This window comes from Carex rostrata, chromosome 31, assembly GCF_964058835.1.
Source record: "Carex rostrata chromosome 31, lpCarRost1.2, whole genome shotgun sequence".
NCBI classification, from domain to species: Eukaryota; Viridiplantae; Streptophyta; class Magnoliopsida; order Poales; family Cyperaceae; genus Carex; species Carex rostrata.
Window position 1 is genome coordinate 4,131,167 of NC_135948.1, and position 27,384 is coordinate 4,158,550.

Sequence of the window (27,384 nt, forward strand, 5' to 3'; positions counted from 1 at the left end):
AACTCAAAAGCAAAATAACTGAAACACAAAAGAGATCAGTGCCAGCAACACCAAAAAAAGAACAAACCCTGTAACAACCAAAGTAAATAGGTATTGTTCAATAACCTATTATTCTTCTTACTACAGCAATGCTTCTCCCAGTGCCTTTTTATAATCAGAGGTGACTCTTTGCCTTTGACTTTTCTCATATGAACCCCGCCTCCAATTTATCTTTTATTTTCATGTTCTGTTGTTCTTGTGTGGCTTTGTATAAATTTTGATAGAAACAAAAAATGTACAAACTGGACACCGCACAACATACACATGGTTGATTGCATAACCAAACTATTATCATTTATCAACAAGACACGGGCTTAAGGTACGGCTCGTCTCCAGTTGTACACAATTTTATTGAATTGTAATGGGCAATGTGTAATAATTATGTAGATGAAATTGCAACTTCATACCCAGCAGGAAAATTTTCTTAAATTAATTTCAGGCCATACATTTTCTCGTGACAAATAATACAAAGTTGTAATACTTATTCATTTAGTATATTTATCTATATATATGATATAGATTCGACTTATTTCTGTAATGGATCTATCATATTACGCTACTCAAAGATAGGAAGATCAAGGTGCCTCTTCCCAATGGCACTGACATCCCCATCATTAGCATACAGATCATACTTCACCAATGCTTCTGATGGTGTGGCTTCCTGCTTAGCCTCTTCCACCATTGCCATGAAATACCGGTGCCTGAAAATTCACATAAGAAAATCTCTCTATAAGACATCTAAGGTTTGGATCTTGCAATACTACACCATACTGTCATTATTAACCATTTGGTCAATTATTATTTGCCATTGTTGGCTTATGTAAAGTTATGGTTTAAAGGCAAAAAGTTACGGGTAAATGCATAACCAGGATGAAACATGGTTGCTTGGTCAACACCCTAGATGAACACACAAAACATGCACCCACACTAACAAGCACGCACAAACACACATATACTAACCATCTGGAGTCAGAAGTTAGTTCAGGGTGAAAAGCAGTTGCTAGTAAGTTGCCTTGCTTTATGGCCACTATTACTTTGTCGTCTGTGAACTCTCTCTCCTGGAAAAAGAAAATTGAATCATATAAAAAAAACTAAATAAAAAAGCACAACATTGTTCTCATGTTAGAAGCGCACAAGCCACCAGCGCAAACTAGACAGAATGGTCTTCCAACAATCATTATTTGCTCCCTTTTAGTTTGTCAATGTCTGATTTATGTTTGTGTTGGTAGTCACATTTTTCTTTCAAGAAAGATCAATTCGAAGAGCAAATCAGTCAACATTAGTATGCACCGTATTAGTTTTCCTATGGAGTACATAATACATAATTTATAAAAGAATACCTCTTGGCCATCAATGGCTGGTATGACAACCCTGGGTTGGTCTGACGAGACAGGCAAGTCGGCAATGACCTCAACATTAGGCCCTACTTCTAGTATAGCAGGTGCACGTATGAATACACCACGGCAAGTATTAGTACCACCTTCTTTTTCAGCTAATTTAGGTACCACGAGCTCTATTTCAAAGCTCTGTAACTGTAGTAAGAAAATTCAAAAGAAAAATACTTTCACATCAAGATAGCAGACCCTTAATCCAACAATAAGGAAAAGGAGGGCAGAATTAGATCCTCATTTCTTATGGTTCTTTATGCAAATTTAAAAACGTAAGCATTCAAAAGATAAAAGTAAAAACCTGACTGCCGAAAAAATTACGATGCACTGTGCAATCCAAGCCCCCTACAAGCTCCTGTCCACCAGTCTTTTGACCTGAACATACAAGAGGCATATTATAATTTCTATAGAGAGAGAGGCGAGGAAGGGGGGGGGGGGGGGGGGGGGGTCACAGTTTTTCTATTCCTGGTCTTTTCCCGGACTAAAATAAATTACTTTTAACCAGGCATAGTCACCTGAGATTTTGTTACCATCAAATATGGCACTCAGTATTGTGGCAGCCAGTTTACTACTGAGTTAGTCACAGTTTAAGACCATGATGTCAGTAATTAAACATACTGGTACGGACATTGAAAAATTATATAATTGAATGAGGCACTCACCAACGGCCTTATTTGCAAGGAAGATGAGACCTGCACATGTACCCCATACTGGATTTCCTGAGCCCACAAATTCTCTCAAAGCAGGGAACTTTAAGGAAAGAAGAAGATTATCATAAATGAGGAAATTTCACTGCACATACCTAAGAATAAACAGTAACAGAGTGCAGAACTTATTGTTATAGTAACTTGACATAATACTAAGGATATCCCACAATAACAACAATGATGTCAAAATAGTACGGGTCTGATACCAACAGGTACTGGATTTAGCCAGACTGCTATGATATCCACGATCAAGTGGTGATAAGAGATCAAAAAATGTTTCTCTACATGCCCCTACAAAACACAATCAAACCACGTTTTTCCCTGCAAAACAAGAAACATTCAACTGCACCTTTTGGAGAATAATAATACCACACGCATCACCTCCCTCCCAATTATTTCTGAAAACACGGGGAGGAAAGGAAATCATTGGCACATTTTGAACTAAATTGGGAATGACTCGCATAAAGAATATTCTCCACGTGCATACTTGTATTCATGAAATATCAGCTAGGGATATGTGTTATCTGATACACTACATGGGAAAGCAGGAAATCGTTCCGAAAAGAAACTATAACCAGGCTATTCAAAATTTGCTAGTTCAGCTCTGGTGTTAATCTAAAACCCTGCTGCTTGAACTCGTACGGGACTACTGATACAAAGCCTGATTTATTTAAATATCAGAATCAAATTATGTAAAATCAAAAGAGGTATGGACCACTATATTCTACATTCCAGGGGTAGGAGCAGCAGGAACAAAAATAAGCAGTGCTGGTAGTTTTCTGTAACTGGTATCAGAACTGATTACCACAAGCAATAGAAAGAGGATAGAGATGAAGATACCAGGTTATGAAATTCCGCTAATTTAGCCATGGTGGTGCTCTCACCCCCTGGTATTATAAGAGAATCGACACCTCTCAGCTGCTCTGGCTTTCTTATCTCCACCCCTTTGACGCCTATTCTTCTCAAAGCTACATTTTATACATAAAATGTACACATGTATAAATGTATTATTCTCCATGCGACATACATATTTAGCATTCAGTTTGAACTTGGGAATCAAACAGGAATAAAGAGGGGAGAAATGTCCAATCTCTTGGAATTATGTAAGAACAATACTTCTTTTTTGTGATGGAAACAAAAACCGTGTACCTATCAACCAGGGTTTATTTAATTTCAGGAAAAGTGCGACTTGAGAACATTAGAACCTCTAGCTATTAAAGTTAATCAGGGGAACAGGAACGCAAGTAATAAAGCTTCAAATGAGAAACTAAAGCTCTTCCGTCCCCTCCACTCTCTTCTCAAATTATATTTAAAAGGAATTATTAAGCAACGTTACCTGCTATGTGCTCGTTGTATGAGCCCTGGAGTGCTAGAACTCCCACCGCCATTAGAGAGAGAGAGAGAGAGAGATGACAGCTGTCAAGTTTTTCAAGAGAGAGAGAGAGACGACGGCAGTAGTAATGGGTTTCGCTTGCTCTACCCTCCGGGACCGGCTGAGTGCGTATCCTCTGAGATATCTCAACTTTTGCGTGACCGACGTGTCCGGTGCCTATTCGGGGGTGATGTAGGGGGTCAGTATTATGTTTGCTTTGAGATTCGTGCAGAACGTATTTAAACGGTTGGGATTTTCATAAAGTCACGCAAAGTTTGAGATATCTCAGAGGAGAATTCGGGCCGGCTCGCCTCCGAATAATGTATTTTGTTTCCTCTTTGCGGACTTTTCGTTGTCAACCCGGTGAACTGCGTGAATTACACACCAGTGCTACGTTCGATGGTGGAAACTAAAAAATAATTATTATATTGTAATTGAAATTCATAATTCATAGGTGATCGGTTAAAAAAATTCTGAACTTACAGTAGAAAAAATTGTTTAATGCTAAAAATTAATATTAATTACACCAATTTCCTTTACATAGTTTTATAATACTTCCATCTCTACAATTTCAATTTGGCTGATGTGATAAAAAGAGTTAATTTTAAAATTGCTTACATGGCATATTATCAGTACATGCAAAAAATGATGTAATGCTTTAAGACACATAACTTTTACATATGAAAATATACTTAGAAATTAAATTTTATATTTTCAAGAAGAAAATCACTGCTTCTAATGGTTCCAAAGTTTTAGATCAAGTATTTCCTACTAATCTAAAAAAAATAGTAAAATATAAAAGAATGGAAAATTCGATATGTAAGTACTTTTTCATATGGAGATTATATTTAACGATTCGAATTTGTTATTTGAATTTTTTATGAGTAAAAGTTAAGATGTAAAGCTATCAAATTATTTAATACACATGTTATTATAACAAATAATTTCTCTTATTAAGATTTCAAATTCATGACCTTTCACATTAAAAACTATGTGATTTTGCCATTCGATCAAAAACTAATTTTTACCTATGTAAACTTTAAAAATAAAAATATATAAGATAGATTCAATGTGAAGTCCACTCCGTAATATGCATATAACCACAGCTTTAATCCTGAAAAATGAAAATATGTAATTGTACGAGGGTACGTATAAAATACTTTTACTTTTTCGGGAAAATGGTTGGCTCCAGTTTCCCCAGCAGAGTCCAGTCCAGGGCTCTTGGCCCGCAGCCACGCTACATCCCACTAACAATGAATTCGTATCCTCTGAGATATCTCAAAATTTGCGTGACGTTGTGGAAAATCCCAACCGTTTAAATACGTTTGCGCGAATCACAAAACACACATAATTCTGACCCCTACATCACCCCCGAATAGGAACCGGACATGTAGGTCACGCAAAAGTTGAGATATCTCAGAGGATACGCACTCACTAACAATACCTTTCTAATTGATGGAGCTGGTCTACGTACACTCAAAACCGTACAATATAAATCGAAGGGCAGTGATCGGTAGCACTAGCACGCATAGTTCCAGTGTCCGTAAAAATGGAGACGATGCGAGCATCCTGATTCTGAAATTTTTTTTCTTTCTCTCGACTGTGTTTCTTTTCTTTAAACCCCAAACCCACCTCTCTTTCCCTCCGTCTGCGATGGATCGGAGCTCGTCTCTCTCCACGGAACCTTCTGGAAATAACCACGTCAGCGCGCCTTCTCCAAACTACACCAGCGCTCTCGTTCAGGTAAAGCATTTTTGTTACACTGGCAACCTCGTTGTTTTATAAACTTGCAGTGAAAACCTCGCCTTTTCGATTTACTGGACAAATGCGTCCCATCTAGAGTTGCCTGAGTACAGATGGTTATTCGGACCAACTCAATAACTCTTTTAACTTTGGGGGCTGTACCTTGACTGGTACAATTACAGTATGCTCTCTCAATAAACTGGTATGGTACCCTCCATTGCCTACAGAAGCTTATTGTAAAAATCAGAGTACTGGTATGGTACTCTGTCATTGTGTTGCATGGACCTGGTTGATTGGTATCAACAAAATCCATCTAGTAATAATAATGATGATAGACATTATGATAATTTACTGATTTATAATTTTCTTTTCAATATAGGATGCACTGAGACAGCTGGCATCAGTAGATTTGATTGAGCTATGCAATGAGGCGAGAATTGAGCATTGCCGTGCTACAAGAGACCTGAGCAGCTGTGGCCGGCACGTGCAGCACTTGCTGTGCGCATGTGGGCATGCCTCACTCTGCCCTGAGTGTAGCCAGAGATGCGACACATGTCCCATTTGTCGGGTCCCAATAGTTGGTGAGGGTAGTAGGGCCCGCCTACGGCTTTATTACCAGTGTATCGAAGCTGGATTGATCTCTAGAGAGCATGATGATAGATTTCAGGTATCTTTATGTTTCTTATATAACTATATTTGCAAATATTATATATCTCATATTTGTGACTAAAAAAATGCAATTTCAGATATTTGCAAACACCACCTATGAGTTAGGTTGGCATAACAAAAAATATCCAATCTGTTAGTTGTTGACAAATATGTTATGTACTATGTCTAGTCTTTATCCCCTGAGCCTAACTTAAACCATACTCAAGTGAAGCTGAGTAGGCGGGTGGGATTCAAGTGCATGTAAAAGCAAATAATCAGTTTAATTCCAAAAATGTTAGGGCCTTCAGGACAGACTAGCCCATTTTTGTCTGACATTACCTATGTTTCAACCAATCGATGTTATTACAAAAAAACCCTAAAAATGGCGGGTTTTAATTGCAACAACAAGGGATGTTTTACATTAGCTGCAACAGGACAACTATTTTTTTAATTGCTACTAAAACATGTTACATTATTTGTAATAAAGTTACAACTTTGGGGTAATTTCAATAGGCCCTTGCTTCTTGTTTTGACAATTATGAGTAGTTATAAGCAGGCGAATACTTGGAATCACATAAATGTGCTCACACGCTCATTCTTAAAATTAGTAATGAATCCTAATTTTCAGGCAAAGGAAGGCATTGGAAATCGTGCGAGCCTTGATATAGAAAGATTGTATCTCTTGTTCGATGTGGCTTTGCGAAACAATCTCGCTTCTTTGATCTGCCACTGTATCCTTTTTTTCCTTTAATTGATGTCCATTTTCCATACATGAACTCCAACTGTTCACCATTTCAGTACTCATCATATAAGACCCAACTTTTCTTTGAATTTTTACAACTCAGGTTTTTCATTTTGTTTGCTTATTTTAGGCATCTTGGATTTTGGTGTTATATATGTATATATATTTTTGTTTCTACCTTAACAAGTACAAAACAGATGTAACTGATGTGTGTTTGGATGAGAATGCTGTGTCGAGTGACCCGGTACTTGCTTTTTTATTGGACGAAGTCGTGGTAAAGGACTGGTGCAAGCGGTCTTTTGCACACCTTGTGAGGAAGATGCGAATCATTTGTATCCTTACGCTACTGTCTTTTCTTATTAATATATTCAATCAAGGACCTTTGGCTTATATTTCTGTATAAAGAGCACTATTACCTTATCTGTATTGATTGAGAGTGGTGCTGATGGAAAATATGGTGGTTTTGACCCCCTCCGCAGTTGGGTACCAGAGAAATTATAAATGATACAAGTACCATAGCATAAACTTTAAATTATGGTACAGTACATGGTAGAGCTTCTGTAGCAATGTGGATACCAAGGCAATTTAAAAATGACACTTAAATTTTGTTAGTGATATCTTTGAAGCTTAACTCCAACCTAGACAAAGGCAGTGTTGGAGCCATGCAAAAGGACATGCCTCTAATGCAAAATGTTATAACCCAACTGAATGGTATATGCATGGTAATTGAGGCAATGGTTTCTTCCTTTGATGAGTCAGTGCATGCACAGGTTAATGACTTGCACCAACTTCTTGAGGATACCACAAAGGCAAAACAGGTACGCTTCTGTAAAGATTGTTCCATTGTGTTTCAAATCCATATAAACCTTAATTCTGTTAAGTGCTCATGTAATAATGTTCGAGACATGTCTCAAATTTTAGTCCAAAATTATCCTTATCCCATTTTGTCTTAATATCTTAAATTATTTATTCAAAACTTTGTTGATGTTTGTTTTATGATCTCCCTTGAGCGAAGGTTTAAATAGCGTTTATCGCGTCATACCGGAACAGTTGAACAAACGGCGCTATGCCCATACTGCGCTGATAGCGCCATAGCTTTTATGGTCCGAAAATGCTATAGTGCCGATAGCGCGTTATTTAGAACCCTGCAGGCCTTGAGGCATCTGGAGTTCCTTTTTTGATATAGATTCCAAAAACTGGACTTCAAATGGTTTGTTCAGTATGTGATGCCCAAAGTGCTGAAACTGCTATTATTGTAATTTCTGAATATTGCTTGAAATTTTTTCCTAATTTTCTAAGTTTGTTGTATTTTCTATACAGTATATGGAGTTTATGATTTTAAAATTTTAGATTCTCCCAGTTTGTAGAGAATTTTCAAATTTGGAGATCATTTTGGTCCATATACCCTCCCAAAATCTTAGCTGGAGCGGTTGATTTAACATGATGCTCATCTGAAATTGAAATATTTAGTTATCCCTGATTACCGGGTTATAATTAAAAGTCTAATTTAAACCTTCTTTGTTTATCTTGGTACAGCATTTGGAGGTGATGATATGGTGTACACGGCATAAGTTTCTCGAGCATGTCGAGCCACATTATCCTGACATTGCGACATGGGAGTTGCGTGTAAGTGAGAGAAAAGCTGCTTCGGCCAAACGCTTCTGGCCCCAAATCAACTTACCTACTATGAGCGAGGCAAACTCTAGACCCTCTCTTTTCATAGAAGAGGCTTTGCAAAACCTAGAGTTAGATGATGTTTCTGATGAGGATATCTTATTGTCCCTTGAGCATGAGAGACCAGAAATGGCTTTTTATCCCCGGGTTGACCAGTCGAACCAGTATCCATTTACAAGCGTGCGTGCTGCTGCGGATGTGTTGTTCCTACGTGGTGCTTCTGATACGGTGGTTGCAAAGCAAGCAATTGTATCCTTCCTGCTGCTTAACTTGGAATTCCTCAATATGCCATTGTGATGCTTTTATTGTTGCAGATCACCATGTACTTGCATTTTTCGTTCTAAGGTTTTTAGTTCCATTTTACCACTTATTTTCAGGTCAGGTACAGAGTTTAATTGGTAGCTGAGCTGTTATTGAGTGGTAGGCATTAGTATGGTTCTACTTGCCTAGACTCTTGATGCCTCCTAAGTATTTACTATTTTTACCTTAACAGTCATTTATAGTTCTTATATTATCTGATTGATCGGCACTGGACAAAGCCTGATTCGCTGTGGAGGTTTATACTGGATGATTTCTGTGCAGCTTTTGGTGTGACTAGTCGGGCATTGACTGAATGCATGGTTTTCTATCTATTAGATGACCACTCAGAGCAAGCTCTTGAGGTAATAATGTCTTACTCATTTACCAAAGAAACAGACTTTTGGAAAGAGCGCTTTTTTGTATGAGTATGCAAATTAAGCATGCATGAATTATGTTTTCTTTTTAAAAAGAATAATGCGCTAAAAAATTCCCTTTGGCATTAGTGGAATCTGGCAGTGCCATACCACCAGCTTATAATTGAAAAGGGGAAAATTTCTGGAGTTAACATGAGCACCCATTAGGTGTTATTTATGAAAGTAACGAGTCCTTTCCTAATCATTTAATAAACCGACATATGTGGTCTTTTTAGACCTAATGTTGGGGTAAATGAAATGATTTTCTTCCCTGAATGAAGTCCTCTATGTTCAACAAAACGATGATTATATGCTAAGATAATTGAATGGAGCATTGATAAATGGAAAGAACAATTCTTGAAACAAAAATACTCTGTTAGCATTACATATTTTCGGCTTTTCCATTTAGAAGTGACTTCTCTTCCTTTTGCATAAATTTTGTTTGAGTATAACTTATCCGTTAGAAATTGGGTGTTTTGAAAGTGCAAAAATCATTGTGGCTTTCAAATAATGAAAAGTAGTGTTTTTTCTGTATGGAAAAGGAATCCAAACAAATGAAAACTAGGAAAAAGATCCAATTTGGTTAGATACCTCAAGTACATTTGCATTGGACCTTACTGGTAGAGAACTAAGGTCTTGGGCTACAATCTTTCTTTGCAAATATATATCCTGTCGGTATGATTGTCCTTATCCCAAAATTTTATGCTATTCTTTAATTGCCTTAGTAAAATCTTGCAGGAGGCTATTCTACTTCTACCCAAGATAGCTAACCCTGAAACTCACCCGAAAATAGCTCAAGTGCTTCTAGAAAGGCAGCGTCCAGATGCAGCGCTGATCCTCCTCCGCTGTGCTGGTTCTGATGACCTCCCTGCAAGTGTGGAGGCTGCAACTGGTACGACTTCTCTCGAGGAGGCTGTAAATGCAATACGGGTCAGAATAGAGTATGGCCTCATGACTGAGGCCTTCATATACCAGAGAGCATACTGTGATAAAGTAAAGGACTTGGAAATGAAGTTACAGCAGGTGGAATTACTAGTAAGTGAAATGTGTGCTTTCTGTTTGGAGAGAGGTTTGGCTGATAGAATGATTGAGTTGCCTTGGAATCTTGTAGAAGAGAAGTACCTGCACAAGTGTTTATTAGACAGGGCTAGTGAGAAGCCGGAATCTTCGTGCGGTAGCCTCCTTGTTGTCTTTTATCTCCAGGTATGCTTTACCAATTTGCCAATCTGTTTAGTTGTGATGATTTGATTGCTTAGAGCATAATATACAAAAAAAAAAAGTAAATAAATTTTTTCTTCCTTCAGAGGTATAGGTATGGAGAGGGATATAAAGTTCATACCAGCCTTAGAAGCATAGAGCAGGAGGCAATAGAGAAACTTGGTACTGATGCTTCGTCCAAAATAAGAAAAACGTCTCAGAGGAGGCATGATTTAGTTGTAAGTTCCTTTTTTTTCCCTCTAATACATTGTTGCTACTTTTGCACATTTTTTATTATTAGGTTATTAAGTTGTAATTTTTATGAAAATCAGGTCAGGTCACTGGAGCTGTTACCTGAGTCAGAAAGGCATAAGGTGATGTCAGAACATTCGTCAGTAGGAGAAAACCATCATTTTGTAAAAAATGATGTACCACTAGTGTCTCATGGGGGTAATCTTCCTAATGGATCTATGGGTGGAGGTGTGTTGTATGCATAATAAAAATAATAGCTTTGTTATTTAATTCTGAAATTTAAAAAAGTTTTGGTTTACTTTAGGGTACCCTGATTTATTTTACTCAGTGGACTGTAATTCATTGTTTCACTTATTCCTACTGTGATAATTGCATCAGCCTTGGTAAGAGTGATAATTCTCCATATCAGTCATTTTTCGAGCTTTACTAATTAAGTATTGATTTGAGCACAATTCGTTTATTGGATGCTACAGTTCTTTCATGAATCCTAACCTGACCTGATTTTTTTTTTTTGTTTCCAAAATTGAATGGAAACTTAAATGAACTGATAACTAAATAAACACAATGAAATTTAGGGAGAATTTTGTGTATGTCCTTCAAAAACTTTGAAATTATGTATTTCTCCTCCTAAAATTCATTGTATAATATTCATCTTTCTAAATTTTAATAACTCGTAAATTTATCTATTTTATTGCTTTTTTCTGTTAAAACTTATTTTATCTTTTATTAAAAATATAAATTTTATAATGTGTGTAAGAAAAAATATAGTATTTGTAAGAGAAATATCCAAGCTGAAGGAGTGGTTCAATTCCACCTCTCTATTCCAGACTGTTTGAATCGTATTCTGTTGGAAACTTGGATAAGAATTGGAAACAAAATTACCAGGCCGAGTCTGACACCAAATTGAAAATGAATTTAGTAAAGCTGCCATGATGCTAAGTGACTTGAATCCGATAATGCCCTGATAAGAATGAACTCAGAGACATTTTTAGCTTCAGAGATGAGCAAACCACGATTCGTCCCGACATTTTTATAATATCCAACTTTAATTAGAAATTATCAATTCTGCACTCAAAATCTATTTTATTTAAACTCAAAATCTATTTTTTTTAAATGTCCAAACCGGGCTACTATGTGGCCGTTTTGAGATTTATTTCAAACTGGCGACTAGGTGGCCGGTTCAAAAAAAAAAAAAATAATAATTCCCAAACCGGCCACCTAGTCGCCGGTTTGAATTTTTTTTTAAATATTTGTTAGATTACTTCTTTTGATATATAATTAGCATAATTATAATCAAAGATTTAAATAACATTTTTTCCATTATAGCAGAATGGATAAGAAAATGACTCTATGCCTATATAGCACCGCTATAGTGCGAAATAGCGCCGACAGTGTAATTTAGCGTAATTTAAGACACTATGATATCTTCGTCATTTAGCGTATTTACCATATTTATTTGCGTAATTTAGCGTATGTTAGATAAGTGAAGATCACTTATCTCTTTGCATAATTTAGTGTATTTTAGCATAATTTAACATAATTTCAAGTAATTTAGCGTATTGTAGTATAATAATGCTAATTATACATTATAATTAAGGTTCTAAATAGCACTATAATGCCGCTAAATGATGCTAAATAACTTGAAATTATGTTAAATTACACTAAAGGATGCTAAATTACGCAAAGAGAGACGATATATTCACTGAGAAGAAATACGGTAAATATGCTAAATTACAAAGCTATCATAGTGTCTTAAATGACGCTAAATTACGCTATCAACGCTATTTCACACTATAGCAGTGTTATATGGACATAGCGCCATTTTATTAGCCATTCCGCTATAACGCGATAAACACTATTTAAACATTTGATTATAATTATGCTAATTATACATCAAAAAAGTAATCTAACAAATATTTAAAAAAGTAATCGAATTTCATAGTTTCTTAAAAAAAAAGAATTAAATTCTCAAACCGGCCATGGTTTGAAATAAAAATTCTAAAACGACACCGGTTTGGACATTTTAAAAAAAAAATCTAGGTTTTGAAAGCATATTTGATAAAGATTTGATAATATTAAAGGTAGATATTAATAAAAATGTCGGCGATTCGTCCGACTATATTAAAATCAAATCTATTAGATGTCTTTCTACTATTATATTAAGATTTGCTTGCAGAGTTTCTCGCATTATATGGCGGCTGTCTTTTATTTTCTATTTGACAATGTCGAATTCTAAATAGCGCCGCTATAGTGTTTTTGGACAATAAAAGCTGTAGTGCTATCAGCGTTATAGCGCCACTATTTGAGTATATCGCTATTTTTTTAGCCAGTCCGTTATAACGTGATAAACGCTATTTAAACCTTTTTTTTTTTTTTTAAAGAAATAAACTGTACTTTGCAGAATTGATTTTGAAACTTAATTTAAATTAGGAACAGAAATTTGAAGTTTTCCTAATTATGCAATTTTCTATGAAAAAACACATAGATTTTTATAAGGATTTAGTTGCATAAATGTATTAAAATTCAGGTTGGCGGTAGGGCAAAAGGAGCAACTAATTGATTGATTTTTTTTGTTCTTTTCATATTTTTCTTCTAAGATAATGTTGTTTTCAATAGAAAACATAAACTTTAAATGATATTTTTTTCCTCTGCAATGGTTCCATCAAGATAAATATTTTTGTCAAAAAATGGATAACAGAAGGATATTTGTTAAGAAATGTATAAGCAGAAGATAAATGATTCGAATTGTATAAATCTAGCACATCCATCATCCACAAACGCAACATGTGTAAATTGTTTTTGAATTTTTTTGAGAAATATGAATCATGTACAATTTCTTGACAAATGCAAAGCATGTAACACATATGAAAGCCAAAATTTATTATTCATTGAAACCATTTTTTGTAAGAAAAAACTTGCGCTGCATTTTTTAATAGTATGAATTTACATTTACATAATCTTTTTTCCAAAACATATCACTTTTAAAGTTTCTCATGAATTTCCATCACAGATTGTTAATGGCATTTGCACTCCTTAAATATATATTTAAAATATTTTTTTTTTTATAAAAATATTCATCTGATGATGGAAATATTTAAATATTTTAAATGCTCGATATAAATATTTTCATAACATACTGATACTGCCACATAACATAAGTTGAGATTATATAAGACTTCATATTATATTACAATAAATATTTATAAAATTATTCATACTTATTATGTAGAATATTTAAATAATTTATCATTAAGTGCAGATAAATAAATACGGGAATTCTAATATTATTTTATCAGGAAAATAGTTATGCGCCTGCAGCGCCTCAGCCTCAGGCCCTCAGGTGAATAGTAAATCTTTACAGTTGAGGGGACCCGCTGTCAGTTTACAATGGAACAGGCGAGTTTTTACTAGTTGCCATCTGCATTCACTCTCCCCAAATCCAACACCAGCGATGGCGTCTCGAATCGGATCCTTGATGTCATCCACAACCCGCCTTCGCTCTCTGAAACCCTTTCGCGCAATCCTTTCCTTCTCCACCTCCTCTCCTCCCACCTCTGGCTTTACTAACACCACCGCCTCCTTTGACTGGTCCGACTCCGAACCCGAGTCCGAATCCAATTCACCACCTCCCATAGACAAATCGAATATCCCACCTCCATACGATCCGTTTAGCAACAAGACCACTGTACCCGAACCTTCTGACCCAACAAACCTCCAAGAGATCTTTCACAAAATGCGTACCGAAGGGTTAACCAACCACGCCATCAAGATGTTTGACGGATTGTGTAAGGATGGGCTTACGCACGAGGCGCTCGAATTGTTTAGTGTCATGAAAGACAAAGGGACGATGCCCGATGTGGTGGCCCACACAGCAGTCATCGAGGCCTATGTCAATGCTGGTGGGACCCACTGGAAAAATGGTTTAAGGACTTGCGAAAGGATGCTCGCTTGTGGCGTGCTGCCAAATGCATATACCTTTTCGGTTCTGATTAAAGGTATCTTTTTTTTTTATTTTGTTTTCTCTCAGTTTTATGTTAATGTATAATGCTTTATATAACACTGATAGAATTGGGATAACATATTATGTGACCTCATGAATTATGCACCATAGATGTTTGACAAATTGTCCAAGTGAAGTTTTACGTGTAAAATGCTTGAATTAGTAAATTGGTTGTTAGTGTACTTCTGAGTGAGTAGTATAAAAAAAATGGTCTAAATTTTTAACAAGATATATCTATACTTGTGTTATCAAAGGGTTGGCGAAACAGAGTAGATTGGCTGAGGCTGGCAAGTATTTGATTGAGATGGTGACACGTGGCATGAAACCAAATGTAGGTACCTACCTGTCCGTCTTTGAGGCTTATGTGTCGGAAGAGAAATTCGAAGAAGGAAAAGAGTTACTTGAGGAGTTGAAAAAGAAAGGGTTTGAGCCTGATGAAAAGTCTGTTAGAAGTGGCACTGTGAAAAGAGGGTATATGTTTAACAGCATCATCAGATTGTTCTTTGACAAATGAAAATGTGCATTTGTATGACTTACTGGGAGCGAGATATAGGATGGAGAGTGTTCGGAGGGGGGGGGGTTTAAGAAAACCCACGTGTAGATTATATTCGACACCGAGTTAGTGACCTAAACATATGACCTTCACTTTAAAGATAAATATATGTAATGATTTTTGGTAACTTATATTGTTTCTCTAGAACTGTCAAATCAATCTTTATTTTTCTTTCTTATGTCCTACAATTTTGGTCTGCCTGTTTTGGAGCATCACATGATAAAAAAATTGTAGGTGAGGCCACCATCTGTTTAATGGAAACGGAGTAGGTCCGATGGGCATCGGATCTACTTTGGTTCCAACGGGTTCACTCACTGTCAGATTGGCTTTAGGATTCGCGCCACAACTTTCGCGTTTGCTTTAATATTCGTGCGCACAAATCCTGAAGCAAATTAGACGGTATATCTGCCCATCGGAACCAAATTAGGTCCGATGGGCATCGGACCTACACCTTTCTCCTGTTTAATATCCATAAGGGATTATCCATCCCGATTCCGATCCTGCAAAGCATTGCCTTTGCACCAGACTATATAGTGGTATTTGTCAAATTTTCACTCTCCCATCACAAATGCAAAATAGGGTTAATGGAACTTTTGCAACAATAAAGATACCAGCACACTCTAAGCTTATAATTTAGAAAGGCCTTACACAGGGTAGTAGTGCAAAAGTTTCTAGTAATTTCTGTCAGCATATCATATCATAACAGAGTACTACTATTGCATTATTTCCTATATTTTAAGCATAAAACTCTAAATACCAGATTCTTGCATGATCTTTGCTAGAAGATAAAATAACTAGTTACCTTTCAAATTACAGCACAGATACTTGTTAACTTAGATTATCTCATACAACCCTGCTGTCAAAGGGTCTTTAGTATGCATATTACTGACAGATACAAAATCACACAAGGACTTGTCATTTGCATCTACAATAAACAATTTAACCTCACTTAAAATGCTCCATCTGTATCTTCGCCAGATGTCCCCTCGATTGTGAACGAATCTCTTTGGGCTGTGGGATCATATTGTTTAACTACAAGCACAGATGCAACTGCCGAAAACTCAGAAGCAGCCAGGTACGATCCAACTGGCCCCAACTCTGGGCAGTCCTGTTTTTGGGTTAATGCAATGCACGGTGGCTTTTGCCCAACCACAAATAGGTTGCACCGGCCAACGGCCTTCACAGCTTCCACCACCTCTTCCCTTCCGCTAACTGTCTTCTCCTCAAAAGTGACTGACCTGTTGACATCTGCCACATTTGCTTTAAATTCCTTGAGGAACTTCTCGTCAGCACTAGAGCCGTCAAAGTCATCCATAGAGACACTGATGCTTGCACCATCTTTTGAACTGAAAATGAATTGCAGAACAACTAGATTTATGCCTGGATGCTCTGCCATGCGGGATGCATAGGAGAGGGCCTCACGGTCATCGGGCCCACCAAAAAATAGAACAGCAATGGTGTAGGACACCTCACTGGCTGATACCTGGGCACTGCCGCCAAACCCGCGGTCCACCAAGATCCCAACTGAGCATGGAGCGTGGCGCAAGACACGTTGGTTGATGTTCTGGTGGTCGTTACCTAGGGTTTCCATAGACCCGTCAACACGTTGATTCTTGTGGAATGGGATGAGGATTAGCGCCGCCCTTTTTTGCTCAGCACTAGCTATAATATCTTCATGGATTGTTTGTAGGTCAGAGATGGCTGTCATTGGCCTAATAGACACATGACTTAGTTTCTCGTATGCATCAAAGGCGACCACAATTTGGTCGGTACCTTCTGCACGGTTCTTGTTCCAGAACGGCATCCCGTTCCTCCGTGCCTTGTGCACTATCGAGATTGCGGAGGAGCGCTCAGAAAGCTCCATTAGATGCATGGAGTACACAACAAGGCCCTGTCTGTGGGTCCCACGGGATGATTCTATGAGGTTGATTAGAGTTGGGATGTTCCTGTTGCCATGGAAGCAAGCAAGAATGCGCAGCTCACTGTCCTTGTTGACCCTCTGGATTGTACGGTGCTTGTATGGAGGGGCCCGCCTGGCTGGCTTGTAAATTGCCATGACAATGGGTGTGGTTATGAAGGTGGTGAAAAGTGCCATCAGTACCAAAACTGCAAATGTTTCATCATTCAGCACCTTGCGATCCTTGCCAATATTGAGAACAATAAGCTCCACAAGCCCCTTGGTGTTCATCAAAATACCAAGGGTCAAGGCTTCCCTTGCTGGTACCTTCATTGCGAGGGACACAAGCACAGTACCGCCAATCTTGCCTATACATGCAGTTGCAATGACAAGAACCAGCAACCCCCATGATTGTGCACCACTTATTGTTGCCACATTTGTTTTGAGCCCGCTTGAAACAAAGTAGAGAGGGAGCAATAGGCCGGAAATGAGATCCTCCACCTTTTCAATAAGTGCCCCTGCAAAAGGTCCCTCTTTCGGCATGACGATGCCAATAATGAAAGCACCAAAAAGTGCATGGATCCCGATTGTGTCGGTTATAAATCCGGCAGCTAGAACAGCTGTTAGTGTTGCACAAATATAACTCTCCTTCACGGGCTCTCCCTCAGGTGATCGGCGTGCCATCCACGCAAGCCCTGGTCTGATGGCCATGGCTACAAAGATGACAAATGCTGTACCTGATAGGAGGACCCAGATAGAGATGAGGGGGGACCCACTACCTGACAAGGCAATGGCCAGTGCAAGGAGAATCCACGCTGCCACATCGTTTACTGCTGCAGCTGACATGGCCATGCGACCAAGATCAGTTGTGAGGAGCTTAAGCTCGGCTAAAATACGTGCAAGTACTGGGAAGGCAGTGATGGAGAGTGCTACCCCCATGAAGACTAAGAATGGGGTTCCTGGAGCACCCTCAGAGATGGTCTTGCGTAGTACCACAGAAGTCCCTATTATTAAAAAATCAGTTGTGCATTAGACCTCAAAACTTAAAAGTGCTATTTATAGTCAACATCATCTTGTCACAGTAGTACTGTTATGATGTGTTCCAAAAGAATAGAGGATGAACAGAATCTGACATGTCTTTTCATAGATTGTAAGCAAAGAAATACCTTCCATGGTTCATAGATTGTACCAATAATTTCCATGGTTAATAAACAATTCATTATTTGAAATTTCAAGGTATATGTGCTCAGCCTACTAAAAATTTATCCATACCAGTAATACGTTTAATCAGATTGGCATATATTTACCTACTCCCATGATGAAGGGAAGGGAGATGCCAGCAACAGCAATTGCAAGAGCACGCTTGCCAGTACGGCGTATGGCACGGAGATCGAGCTCGAGACCAACTAAGAAGAGGAAAAAGAGAAGTCCGATGTTTGCCACTGTATCTAGCACTGTCAAACTTGACTTTGGAAATACAGTGTTGAGAAACTTCGAGCTTCTGCCTAGTGCTGATGGCCCAAGTAAAATCCCTCCCTGTAATATTAATATACAAACATAAAAGAAATTAGGAAGTATAAATATTGCGATTTATTTAAAATCTACAAGCCTCAGCAAGAAAGAGGAAAAATGATTAATATATACTGATAAGTTCATAACCGAATTTGCACTAGATTGGACTATTCATCTTTATATGAAGGTTTCATTTATAATGCGGTAGAAATTGGCAATTGTTGATTTGATATGGTTTAACTTTATATTAGTTATATAAAAACTGTCAGTGAAGTTGTATATATGCCAGATTCTCAACTGCAAGTAATAATTTCCAAGGAAATAAATGTAAGTTTACTTGTTCTTCTAGACATTTACTCTGTTTGAACATATAATAACTTTGTAAAATCTTATAAGATGCAGCACATTTAGTGAGCAACAAATACATTGAGTTATTGAAATTTCCTTCGTTAATTGATATGGTAAAACTTCATTTTTGCATTGAATTTGACAGCTAATCTACCAAGGAAAAAATATTGGGGAAAATAGACTTATTTGTCGCGCATCACTCACAATAGAGGACTTAGGAATGACTAGTGAGAAAAATGCCAGTCTACCAACTATTTTTTCTTTGCTTTGACAAACGGACAAATTTTGATTCCAAGCTTCCAAAAGTGAAGACAAACGGACAAATTTAAAACTTTAGTCCCTTTGCGTTGATAAAGGAGTCCAGCTAATATAATACCGTTGATAAAGGAGTTCAGCTAATATAATACCATGTAATACTAACTTTAAAATTAATTGAATAAATTTTAAATGACTAATTCAAATTGTTCAAACTGATTTACTTTATGAGTGATGCATTTATATATAATTTTTTTTATATTTCCAAGTTATTTTAGTATCAAATCAAGCGGTAAAAATATTGAAAAATAAATTTATTAAATTAAACTTAAAAACTCATACATTTGACCGCTTGACTTGATACTAAATAAATTCGAAAAAAAAATATAAATTTTGATGTAAACGTATAACTAATAAGGTAGATCGGTTTGAACGGTTTGAATTTACCGTTTAAAATCGATTTGATAAGTTTTGGAGTTGGTGTTATATAGACCAAAATGACACTGATGTTATACTAGCCAGACTCTTAATAAAGATATGTGAAAGCGCTCTTTAACTAAATATTGAATTTCATAGAACACAAGTTACACAACATTTAGTATTAGTTTTATTTAATTTTATTGAAAACAATTAGTGGCCGATTAAAGCAAAAGCAGAGAAGAGAAGTTTATTTATTTACTTTTAGTAAAATCCCATAGGCACAAAGAATATAGTTTTATTGATTTAAAAAAATAGAATTATATACAAAAAAAAATGAATCAAACTATCAGATCACCAGCGAATAGAAAAATGGAACTTCCCTTTTCCTCTATCGTACCGACAAATAGAGCTACATTTTTCATGGAGTAAAAAATAGAGAAAATAAAATAAGAATAAAAACTATTAAGTGCTTTTAAATTCCCGAACTAATAGCATATAACATTCAAATTAGGGAGATGATAAAGTTGTGAATAGATAGGAATTAGCTTATGTCACGAGGCTTAAGGTCTAACAGTAATGAACTAATGATATAGTCTTTCATAGTAGATATTCACGGTTAAATTTCAGCGAAGAGTGCATTGAAATTTATTTTGGGATGTGTGTAGTCAAACTATACGTACCTACTGGTTTGTACTTCAAAAATAAAAATATTAGCTTATTACAATGAGGAGGGTTCAAATGCCTCCATTTTTTGTGTCTCCATCGTGCCTCTATTTTTAAAAACTTAAATAACTCAAAGTTTAAAACTTAAACTTCAAAATAAAACCGTTAGATGTGATCTATGTTATTTTCTATATGCCTCATATAAAATTATCACATTTTTATTTTGCTTTTATGTGAATTAATAAGTTGAAAAATCAACGTCTAGAAATTATCCACATTAGTATACATTTTTACAAGCTCAAAATGACAACCAAAACAAAGTTGAAATGTCATAATTTTTTACAAGTGCATAGATAAAATGATATAGTTCATATCCAACGGTTTTATTTTGAATTTTAAGATTTAAATTTTAAGTTATTAAAGTTTTAAAAAATGAAGGCATGATGGAGGCACAAAAATGGAGGCATTTGAACCCTCCTCTATTATAATAAATTAAAAATTCAAAAAAAAAAAAAAAACTTATCAGCAGCACAGACATTAAAAATTCACCAGATCCAATGAAACTTATTTGATTTGCTTCGTAATAAATCCAGACCAATGCTTGATGTGACAATTCTTAGTTGTATCTATTTTTGAAGTCAACTTTGTACTGAATATGACAGCTAACCATCATTAAATATGAAAACTTATGTGCCACGTCTCAGTCATAGACTCATAGTAGAGAGACTTTAGAAAATATTCGGTCAACAAACAATATAAAATTCTAACCCCTTGTGTTCATTGATAAAGTATCCAATTTCATGAAACATAACATTTTTTTTTCTTCAAAACAATTAGTGGCCGATCGATTAAAGCAAAAACAGAGAATATAAGTTTATTTTATTTAGTACAATCCCGTAAGTACAAAGAAGATCAGCTTATTGATTTAAAATAATCGTAACACTGTATACAAATAACTGGATCAAATTATCATAGCATGTAGTAGCTTTTAGAAGAAAAAATGCAATAACTTCCTTTCTCTTTCATTCCGACAAAAAGAGCTAATTTTTTTTTTTTTTTTTGGTTTCTAAAAGAGCTAAATTAGAGAAGATAAAACTACGAATACAAACTATTTACTTTTCAACTCCAAAACTAATAGCATATATTGTTTTAATCAGGGAGCGCGTTATTTCTTTTCCAATCTTGAAAATTAAAGATCACGAAAAGAAACAATTGAAAGGAAAAAGAAACATACAATGATCTCGGCAATGACGCGTGGTTGGCGAAGGGGGCGAAGAAGGTACGCCAGAAACCTCGTTAATGCAACGACAATGCATATCTGAAGGATCAGCAAAGGGAGCGCATAGTCGAGCGGGTTGTCTCCCTGCCATGACCCGTTTGAGGTCGCCTTCATTGGCGTAGGGCACGTCAGCTTCGTCGCATTTCCAGCCATCGCGGTTGCATTCACCGCCGAGGCCATCGCGGAGAGAGAGAGGGATCGATCGATGAAGAGGAGCGGATGGGAGAGGAAATGATAATTAATTTGGGTTTATCTCTCCTCCGCTGTTATTTTTTCTCTCTATGAGCTCCTACGCGCACGCGCGTTCGTTTTAAGAGGTTGGAAGAGGAGGCGCTGTTAGCTGGAACCCAAATTGATTGCCTGTTCATATAACTATTATGTCTATGAACGGTGCAAAAATGTATGTTGCCATCGTAATTTTAGAGAGCTACAGAAGTATACCCAAGAGTATATATAATATATGAGTTGATTTTAACGGAAAATTGTTTGTTATTTTAAAGCAACATGTTAGCATAAAAAAATCAAAGATGAACTATGTCGCATATTATCATTTTTTTTCTTCTGATCACAAGATAAGAAACTTTTTTTGGACTTAATTTAAATGTCAATGACATTACAATATAATAACCGATAAAGATCCAACAGATTGAGGTTTTATGAAGGAGACGCTGATATCTGAATATAATTATTTATATCTCGATACTTATGTTGTATGCAAAATTAATTAAAATTACAATTCTAAAATTAAGAATTTCTTTTAGAACCACAGACTTAGTAGCACAAACCTTTATATCTTTTTGGAAAGATACATGTTCAATTATTAAAAATAATATTTAAAAAATGTTGAGTGTACTAGAATCATTTAATAAAAAACACAAGACTTTTGCTATAAAATTATGAAATTACCTTTTAATACGATATATGAACTTCATCTCATATTTTTTTGGTAACAAAATAGTTCGCATCATATAACAATTATAGCATGTCTTGTATGAAATATGTAACCACTGGAGGGGTACAATAGGGGTGACAATGAGTACGATTCAAGTAGGATGGAAGTATTTATATTCTCATACATACCTATTAAGAATTGATTTTACCCACACCCAACCCTACATTTACTTGTTAAATTATCAGGTAACGAAATGATAGCGGATGAATAACGAATAATATTAACATAATAATTAATTTTATTATATTTTACAAATTAAACATCAAAACTCAATCATTTCTCACATATACAATCACATTACTAATAAAAAAAAACAAATGTGCAATCAATTCCAACTACTTTTTTTTATAAAACAAGAGAATTCAAAAGCACAAATTTCTCTTCGGACAAATTCAAATTATTTAAATAAATATATTAAGGCATACTAATAAAAGTAACATGTTTAATATTTTTCTTATAACATAAAACATACACTAAATAACAAAAGTACAACACTACTAATTGCTCAAATTATCATATGAAATATCACCCAAATAAATTTTATCATCATTAATTATTGCTAAAACATTATCATATAATTTTATTTTATATAATTACCTAATAGGATAACAGGTACAAAATATCATTTACCCGTTTAGCTAACAAAAAAATTCTTATCCAAAACTGTGCCTGACAAGCTAACGAGAAAAAAAAAAACCATACTCATATCCATCTTATCTAATATGATACGGGTCGAGTAAACAGTTAAAAGGGTACCATTGACACCCCTAGGTACACTCTGGCTGTCTATAGCAATTCTCTATTTCTAACGGGTGCATAGCGATGTGCGGTTCATTAGCATTAAATCTAATTTTGGAGAAAAAATAACTAAAAACAGTGATTATAGGTAGGCATAAAACTGTCATCTTTATTATTAGGCAACGATATCATTAAAATAGGTCAAAGAATCAATGCATACGTCAAAAAAGATATGGACAATAAATGGCCAATTTCATATAGTGTTTATTGATTACCAGTTGTAGCATTAATTTTTGTCAAGTACCGTTGACGATTGTTATCTGTGCACTACATTTTAAATTTTCAGTGCTCAGAGAAATTTTGTTCCTCTTTATCCTATTTTGCCCTTAATAAAAGCTATCTACAAAAATGTGTATCTTTCATGAAATTTAAGGAAAGTTAATCTTTACTATTTGGCGCGGAAGATTTTTTTTCTCATTTGTTATGCTTTTTAACTCCGGACGGAGTCAGAATTATTACACGAGCACGAATATTAAATCCGGACTGTCAGATCTATTTTGACAAAAAATGTTAAAGATTCCGTGCATTTTATTTTGAATTGGATTGGCCTAAATTATGATTGTACGATCGAAATCTAAACTCAAAATTTGAGTTACTTCAGAATTTCTGGACTATTCGGACTCGGACGGAGACTGACGTATCTCTATTTTGACATTCGATGCAACTTTAAGCACACTCTTTGCCTGATCCGTATCTTCTTTAGATACCTAACTCAATACAATTGAAACGGATGGTCCAGATTTACTCTCAACCAGTGCCTATTTGAGATGGCACTGGCCAATATTATATGTGCTTTGAGATTCGTGCCAAGTTAAAAGATAGATCGTGGACCGTCCGTTTCAATTGTACTCAAGTCAGTAGCTTGAGGGGGAAGATGATCTACTGCTTTTCTAATAAGAAAAGCAACCTCCTGCTGTCCGTTTTCTTCCTATATCTCTCTTCAAAGAAGAAAAGAGAGAGAAAGAAGATCATGTGGGAGAAATAGTAAGAGGAGAGAGATAAAGAGAATAGCAGAGAAAGAGCAGGGTTTCAAGAGCACCGGATCCCATTCCAGCCTAAGAGGATGTAAATTTCTGTCTCGGACAATTACTGATTCTAAAAAAGAATATTATATGAATTTCAAAGTAGTACAAATATCGATATCACCTAACTCATTTCATGTCTAAAAACTTTCCTGCATTGGCCAGAATAACAATTTGTTGAAGAACAATAAACTATACAATACATAATTCTTTTCATGAGAATCGGCTTTTAATTTAGTGGTAAAAGCAATATGCATGAGAAGTCATATATTTGAAACCTAAATAATTTTTTTTTCTAAATATTAAATAGTTAGATAACTGATCCAATATTTACTTAAAAAAATAAAATAAATTATATGAAGAAATTCTTCTTACAAAAAAAGTGAAAAACCATTAGTTTATAATAAAAATTCAATAATATTTTTTAATTTTCTATAAGTTTGATACTGAATTGTTTGTTCATCTTAAATATTCTGTAACATTATATATATTTTGATCTGCTTAATTTTGATATTATTCATTCCTAATTCTTCCTAATTTTTTTTAATCTTATTGATTCCCCAAAATTTATTTGAACTTGTTACATGCATGGCAGTCTCACGTATTTTACTTTTTCAAAATTTTATAATACTTAACATGTAGCGGCGTAATTTTTTTTAATTAAAAAGCATAATTAACAATTTAACAATTCGTATTTACAAGCAACAACTAATTTTCATTGGTTAGTGGTTTTGAAATTATTTAAATGTTTTTGTGCATGTTCGCAGAAGTTATTATTATTGGAGAAACAATTATATAAGTTAGAATTTCAAAATAGTTTTTTTTTTTTTTATAAAAAATAAACATGGCTAGCTGTTTAATATGAAATGAATGAAATGTTTTTTTATTATAATTTTTTCTACTATTTCTTAATAGGTAGAAAATCACTTAATGCAACGGTAAAAAAGATTTAGTGCAAGGTAAAAAAGATATCGATAATAAATGGCCAGTTTCATGTAGGGCTTACTAATTAATTACCAGCTGTGTCATTTAATTGATTCCAACAGTGGATGATGGTTATTTGAATGTCTACCTTTTTTTTCGAATTGGTACTTCTAAAAAATTATTTTACGAGTGATAATCGAAACTCACAAAATAAGCTTTCTCCGGCCAATTAATATTTGTAGTTATTTGAAAGCAGTATATATATACTTATTAGGTCTGTTTCATGCGGTTGTAATTTAGCTGTAACTTTCTTTTGTATTATATTTAGAATGTTTTAGGTTCGGTGAGAGACAATTTCTTTTGTTTAATTTTTAGGGCTTAGGTAAGGTTTATATTTAACAAAATAGTCTGGTGAGATGATAATTTTAGCATGTCTGGTATGAAAGAATATATGTCACCACTAAAATCAAGGGTACATAGGCATGTGCGGTACATTTTAGCTTAACATTAAATTTAATTTTGGAAAGAAACAGCTAGAAAGAGAGAATTTTAGGCAGACATAAAAATTGTCATCATTTTATTATTAGGCTATACTATTAAATTAAAGTGAAACGTTCAGGTCATCACGCCTCTATTCTTGTATAAAAGAAAGATTTTTTTTTTTTTTTCATTTTTTTCTATAATTAATTTCGTTATATTTTTGACAATTTGTGAGAACTCTTGCGAATCTAAAATTACACATTCCTGTAAATTTTCTCTTTCAAATGAGATCTATACAAAAATACTTTTGAGTTATATTCACGTCATTTTTTTTCTTCTTGATATGTTATTTATAAAAACTTAATACGTTAGATATAAACACTTGATTTCTTGAATAAAAACTTGATATACTATGTATAAATGCTGCATTTTGAATTTTTAAAAAACTTGACATGTTATGTATAAAAACTTGACATGATAAGTATAATAGCTTGATATGCATGGTATAAAGTCTTATTTTTATTAATAAAAATTAATTTTTTTTTTAATATTTTATTCTAGCTAGCTCTACTTTTTATACATAACATTCATGGAAGATTTCAAATCAAATTAAAATTCCAACTAACGCTAGCTGTCCAATATTTATAAATAGTTGATGTAGTTCAGATTTTGTAAAGATTTACTCGTGGAAGAACAACCGATGTTTTGATGACATCATTTTGTTTGTTTGTTTTTTTTTTTTTTGCATGGGCAAACGTACAATCCATATTTTGATATTTTGAAGGGACGCTTCTGGAGATTTCCATTGTCACTAAATTTTGTTTATATCAGTTCATGGTGTCTTGGTCTGGTCCAGTCCAGCCCACATGATAAAAGTAAGAAGGAAAGAAAAAGAAACGGCAATTAAAGCCCATATATTAAATTTATATACGATGCGAGAATAATTGGGTTCTAATGAAACTTTCGCATGTATTTGGTGCTTATTAGCTTATATAGTGTAAAGTTCTCTCTTTATCAACCCGCACAAATAATTTCTAGGCTAAGAAAGAATAAAGAATCCGATCCCCACTTAAACCAGTTGAAAGCATCTGATACTCTTGTTCAAGTACATTAGGCAAAAGTGCAAATAACATTTTGACAATTGATTGATTAATAACAAGTTACTGATTGGGTACGTTTAGATGCACTAGAGAATAGCTAGAATAGCTACTGTTGAGAATAGTAGGTTAAGAATAGTTAGAATAGCTACTATTTAATAATAGCGTTAACTCAAAGCTATTCGGAATGTTGTTTGGATTGAACATTTAGAATAGCGAGAACAACGATTGAACATTTGAGAAAGTAGTTTGTTATTCCATGTTTTTGTAGGAATAGCGAGAACAACGCTATTCTCGCTGTTCCTGAGTATGTTTGGATGAATCAGAATAGCACTCTTCTCGCTGTTTCCCTCGCTATTCTTATTTTTATTTTTATGACAAAAGCTAAGGCGTTGTCATAACTCTATAGAAATCAGAGAATTCAACCTTTTTGTACTGTAACTATTTTTATTTTTATGAGGAAGTCTAATACACAGGGTGTTGCATAGGCCCCTCTGTACAATGAGTCCATATTCCACTTTAGAATGTTTAAATGGCTTTTTAGAAAACCAAATTGTACATTTCTTTTGCTATTTTATTGGAGAAGAAAATTAATATATCTAAGAATTCTGGACCATGTAAAAACAACGGTTTTCTTCCTATCTGAAAAATAGTTATGAATTCTAAAATATGTAAATTTTGATTTTGTACAAGATTGTGATATAAAAAT

General features: G+C 35.0%; 4 protein-coding genes across 7 annotated transcripts; 2 read left to right on the forward strand and 2 right to left on the reverse strand.

Moving 5' to 3' along the window:
- Window positions 1-439: 439 nt before the first annotated feature.
- PDX2 (pyridoxine biosynthesis 2) lies at window positions 440-3,635 on the reverse strand. 4 transcript variants are annotated; one of them, XM_078295791.1, is made up of 8 exons: window positions 3,591-3,609; window positions 3,471-3,539; window positions 2,975-3,102; window positions 2,090-2,177; window positions 1,729-1,802; window positions 1,380-1,571; window positions 1,000-1,097; window positions 440-740 (listed from the first exon to the last, which is right to left on the reverse strand). In XM_078295791.1, the coding sequence occupies exons 2-8, from the start codon at window positions 3,520-3,522 to the stop codon at window positions 596-598; spliced, it is 777 nt and encodes a 258-aa protein (XP_078151917.1). In that variant the 5' UTR covers window positions 3,523-3,539; window positions 3,591-3,609; the 3' UTR covers window positions 440-595. The 4 variants fall into 4 exon arrangements, with proteins under 4 accessions (XP_078151917.1, XP_078151916.1, XP_078151918.1 ...); XM_078295790.1 differs by having other exon boundaries at window positions 3,471-3,543; window positions 3,591-3,608; XM_078295792.1 differs by having other exon boundaries at window positions 906-1,097; window positions 3,471-3,635.
- Window positions 3,636-5,070: 1,435 nt separating this feature from the next.
- Window positions 5,071-10,865, forward strand: HOS1 (ubiquitin-protein ligase). The gene is made up of 10 exons (XM_078296085.1): window positions 5,071-5,249; window positions 5,629-5,916; window positions 6,526-6,628; window positions 6,837-6,971; window positions 7,282-7,457; window positions 8,176-8,562; window positions 8,817-8,975; window positions 9,765-10,229; window positions 10,331-10,462; window positions 10,556-10,865. The coding sequence occupies exons 1-10, from the start codon at window positions 5,160-5,162 to the stop codon at window positions 10,718-10,720; spliced, it is 2,100 nt and encodes a 699-aa protein (XP_078152211.1). The 5' UTR covers window positions 5,071-5,159; the 3' UTR covers window positions 10,721-10,865.
- A 2,998-nt stretch (window positions 10,866-13,863) lies between these two features.
- LOC144547657 (uncharacterized) lies at window positions 13,864-15,199 on the forward strand. The gene is made up of 2 exons (XM_078296353.1): window positions 13,864-14,470; window positions 14,730-15,199. Exons 1-2 carry the CDS (start codon window positions 13,927-13,929, stop codon window positions 14,987-14,989), a joined length of 804 nt encoding a protein of 267 aa, XP_078152479.1. The 5' UTR covers window positions 13,864-13,926; the 3' UTR covers window positions 14,990-15,199.
- A 526-nt stretch (window positions 15,200-15,725) lies between these two features.
- On the reverse strand, window positions 15,726-21,746 carry LOC144547201 (cation/H(+) antiporter 19-like). Its single transcript, XM_078295788.1, has 3 exons — window positions 21,358-21,746; window positions 18,233-18,461; window positions 15,726-17,929 (listed from the first exon to the last, which is right to left on the reverse strand). Exons 1-3 carry the CDS (start codon window positions 21,580-21,582, stop codon window positions 15,978-15,980), a joined length of 2,406 nt encoding a protein of 801 aa, XP_078151914.1. The 5' UTR covers window positions 21,583-21,746; the 3' UTR covers window positions 15,726-15,977.
- Between the last annotated feature and the right edge of the window lie 5,638 nt (window positions 21,747-27,384).